Source organism: Nomascus leucogenys, chromosome 7b, assembly GCF_006542625.1.
Source record: "Nomascus leucogenys isolate Asia chromosome 7b, Asia_NLE_v1, whole genome shotgun sequence".
NCBI lineage: Eukaryota > Metazoa > Chordata > Mammalia > Primates > Hylobatidae > Nomascus > Nomascus leucogenys.
The window spans coordinates 9,136,478-9,140,799 of NC_044387.1; the positions used below are offsets into that span (position 1 = coordinate 9,136,478).

At 57.5% G+C, this 4,322-nt stretch overlaps 1 protein-coding gene across 1 annotated transcript; it reads right to left on the reverse strand.

Moving 5' to 3' along the window:
* Window positions 1–471: 471 nt before the first annotated feature.
* LOC100596976 (TEF transcription factor, PAR bZIP family member) lies at window positions 472–3,319 on the reverse strand. The gene is given in 4 exon segments (XM_030816425.1): window positions 472–731; window positions 734–845; window positions 847–1,145; window positions 3,253–3,319. Coding segments are annotated over 4 exon segments (738 nt in total).
* Between the last annotated feature and the right edge of the window lie 1,003 nt (window positions 3,320–4,322).

Sequence of the window (4,322 nt, forward strand, 5' to 3'; positions counted from 1 at the left end):
AGCTGATCAGCTCTGGTGGAGAAAGTCTATTTATCCAGGGACAGGAAAGAGGCAAGGTCTACACGGGCTGGGCTGGGAGGCCCAGGGGCAGCACGAGGGAGAGAGACCCCAAGTCTGGGTTTCAAGGGGCATCATTGAACTAGAAAACAGAATGAGGCCGGGTGCAGTGGCTCACACCTGTAATCCCAGGACTTTGGGAGGCTGAGGCAGCTGGATCACTGGAGGTCAGGAGTTCGAGACCAGCCTGGCCAACATGGTGAAACCTGTCTCTACTAAAAATACAAAAATTAGCCGGGCATGGTGGCAGTTGCCTGTAATCCTAGCTACTCAGGAGACTGAGGCAGGAGAATTGCTTGAACATGGGAGGTGGAGGTTGCAGTGAGCTGACGTTGTACCACTGCACTCCAGCCGGGGAACAGAGTGAGACACTGTCTCAAAAAAAAAAAAAAAAAAAAGGCCGGGCACAGTGGCTCACATCTGTAATCCCAGCACTTTCGGAGGCCGAGGCAGGCGGATCATGAGGTCAAGAGATAAAGACCATCCTGGCCAACATGGTAAAACCCCGTCTCTACTAAAAATACAAAAATTAGCCTGGCGTGGTGGTGGGTGCCTGTAGTCCCAGCTACTCAGGTGGCTGAGGCAGGAGAATTGCTTGAACCCAGGAGGCGGAGGTTGCAGTGAGCCGAGATCGCACCACTGCACTCCAGCCTGGTGATAGAGCAAGACTCTGTCTCAAAAAAAAAAAAAAAAGAAAAGGAAAGAAAAAATAAAAGAAAGTGGAGTGAGAGGCTGCATGGAGCGGAGAGCATGGGGAGAGCACACCTGGAGTTTCTCACACTCCGTATGGCTTTCCTATACACTTCCCTCCCACTGGAGGCGAGATACGCTCTGCACATGACCTAAATGCGTGCTGAAGCACAGCCATTGGGCAGGAGAAAGAAGAGAAAATGGGGAGTTTGTAAACAGTCCTCCAAAGAGATAACTGCCCCCTTCCACTGGACGGGAGCAACAGGAAGTCCACCAAAGCAAGGGCACGTGGGCCTGAGGGCATCCCTGTTTTCTGTAGCACCTGGCCTCTGTTGTCTTTCTCCCATTCACACCCAAAGTCAGAGCAGTGGCAGATGGAAGAGAAGCCACTTCAACAACTGCTTAAGTACATGGTCCCTGATGGCAAGTAATTCTGTATCATTCTGTGTGGTGGATATGCCCTCTTCTCAACAGGGTCTATTGCTTTTCAGGTAGACATTTCTGTTTATAAATGGTCTGGAGATTCGGGCAGCTTTGGGAAACTGATTGCAGATTAGGGGGCAGTAATGTGCTGCAGTCCTTGCGACCCCTGTGGCTCTTCAACCCTCTTCCCCTCATTTTATCTAGCAGTTGGCTGCAGGCATCTGTCGGTCCTGTGGGACCTCATGCTTCTCACTCTCAGTGAGATGCCACGTGAAGTGACAGGAGGTGACCCAAGAGTGGCCCACACCCCTTGGACCTGCCCAGCCATGCTGGACTAACTAATTCTCGGCCACAGCTTGCCAGTGCTCGGCAAAGCTCTGCCTGAAACCTTGGGCGGTCCCCTATGTGCCAGGCCGACTTCCCTCATCCACAGTGAGGGAGGGGGACTTTTCGGCTATTGCAGGGCTCTGCAGACCAGCTGGGAGCCAGAGACTGGCAGCTGCTGCCACACTTCAAAGGCCTTGTTATCCTCATCTGAGGAGCAGTGCCCCGAGTCGCCCCTGAGATTCCTCCATGCCCCGCTGGCAGCCTTGCCCTGCATGTGTGTTCTGGGGGGCATCCTGGGACACCTCAGGGGAGCCAGGAGGGGCTGCACCACCCTTCCTGGGTTCCTGGACCAAGGAAGGGACCCTCTACCTTAGCTTTTGGACATGTATTCAGCTCTGCCCACCCACGCAAGCCACTCAGAGATGCCAAAAAGTCAGCTGTGGCTTGTTTGTGGGTGTGGACTCCAAATGGGGGCAGATCCCTCAGGCTGAGTTGCAGAGGGCTTCGCTGAGGAGGTGGGCGTCTACTGGTGAGCAACTGGTGTCCCCAGTGCTAGGAGGCCACAGGAGCGCCTTCTGTGACACTCATCTCAGAGGGTGGCCTGGACTGTCCCACCATTTGACAGCATGGGGTGTGGTCGGAGGGGCCTGAGCCCAGAGCTGCGTGCGAGAGCTCCAGAGCCCCTGCCCTAAGCTCCCAGTACCTCCTTCCCCGTTCGGGCAATGTCTCCCTAGGAACAGAACCTGCTGACCCTCCTTTCCTGGTTGAGCACAAGCAAACCCACACCCGGTTCCAGAGGGGTGAAGGGAGGCTGGGGGTGTGGGATCTGTCTCCTGGCTCTGGTTTGAGAGTGGGGTGAGAGCGTTCTGTGGAAGGAAGTCCTGCAGGGACAACCAGGGCCACCTGATGATGCTAGGTAGCAGGTGCTGGCACAGCAGGATGAGAGGGAGGCCTGAGAAAGGTCCCCTGAGAGGACACCCCAGGTGCCCAAGTCAGACTCAGGCAGCAAAGGCCAGCTGGGCAAGGAGGAGTTGGAGCCCTGGGGACCTGGGGGTGACCCCGACTTCTGGGAGCAGAATAGATTTGGAGAGAGATTTGTCAGTATTCTCCCCCAAACTAATCTGGCCATGGGGTTCCCAGGCAGGACTTGGGAGACACCTGGTGCTGGCCACCAGGTCTGCCCCTCAGTCCACGCCCTCCTCTCCTCCCTTGCGCGTGTTTTGCCTGTGGTATCCTAGGAACGCAGGGCTTCGAGCCTTGTGGTCCTGTTACATAACAGCTTCCATCCCATCCATGAGTTCAGCCCTCCGGCAAGCGGGAGCTGCAGCAGGCGCACCAAGGAAAGCCTTTACTTCAGACCCAGGCTCCTGCTGCCCAAATCCACAGTGCCTGCCACTCCTCTGCCACCCCCAGCGTACGGGGGGAGGGAGCTTCATAAGCAGTCAGCATCCAGCCAGTTTCTTTCAATAGGGCCCCGTCTCCTGTCCTGGTCCCACATGAGCACAGCACCTGTCAGTGGCCACACACTGGCCATGGCTTCCCCAAATCCAGCAGGCCTAGGAGACAGTCCCAGAGCCGGTGTGACACATGCCTCCTCAAACCCCTCTCCGCACTCTGCACCCTGAGACCAAGGGCACACCACTGCTGAGCCCCTCCCTGGCTGGGAGATGCCTGTCCTGCCACTGTGCCTGTGGCTGCCCCTCGCCCTCTCGAGTACCTGGGCAGCCAATCAGTGCAGGTCACCTGTGCTCCTACCTGTTCTCTTCTCTGGCCAAGGCAGAGAGTGCTCCAGCAGGGACTTGAGGACCTCAGGCATGTCCATGGCAGGGGCCACTGAGAACCAGTCGCAGCTCACACAGCCCAGCAGGAGGTGCTTGCTCCCGGGAGTTCAGAGGCAGCTGGAGAGTCAGGGGCCGGCCAAAGCCGCAGGCTAGGGAGGCAGGCGGGGTGGGAGCCTTGAGGCAGCCAATGGCCAGCACCAGTCCCGGCCCGCCCGTCCACCCCCAGCTCGGCCACCTGCCAGCTCCGGCTGCAGCCAGGCCTTCCCTTCCCGCTGCTTGGCAGGGCGGGCCTGGCCCTGCGCCAGCTGCAGCACGTGGAGCTGTCGCGCCAATCCTCTGACAGAGAGCCCAGCCTGTTATCTAACTTTCGAAAGGGAAGTTCTCCCCCAGGCTGGGAGCCATAACTGGGGCTGCCAGGTGGGAACGGTAAGCTCCACACCCACAGCAAGCATGCATCGGCATGGAGGTGCCCTGGAGGCCCAGGCACGCAGTGGAAACCATCCCAGGCTGGGACCTGAGGCTCCAAGAGAAAAGGAGGATGACAGGCAAGGACAGCACCTCAGGCAGCCCAGCACAAGATACCCTGTGTTGGCAGATGCAGGGACGCGGGTGGGCATCATGCCTTCACCTGTGCGCTTGTGAGCCTCAAAGCTTTGTGGCTTGTTTTGTTGCTGTGTTTATGCCACGCACACTTACCCTACAAGGCACACCAGTGTACATATGGCATGCATAATTGGAGCTTCATACCATCTGCACAGCCTGAAGCCTGTTCCCCAAAAGGAAGTGATAAAACCTACCGCCTCAGGTTCTTTGGTCTTCAGGGGAGAGGGAGAAAGGGGCAGGTGCCAGGAGACCAGGCACCACTGAAAGGGGGGCAGCTCTGCCAGCCTGCTTCAGGCTTGTCCTGGATGAGGAATCCCTGCTTCCCAGTCATTGTGGGGACTTAAAGTGCCAATTGGCTGTTTGCTGTAGTTCCCTCTCATACCCTCCCACCAGGACGCTGGCCCCCGTGGTCCTTGGGTTACTCGAATGTGTGGGTGAAGC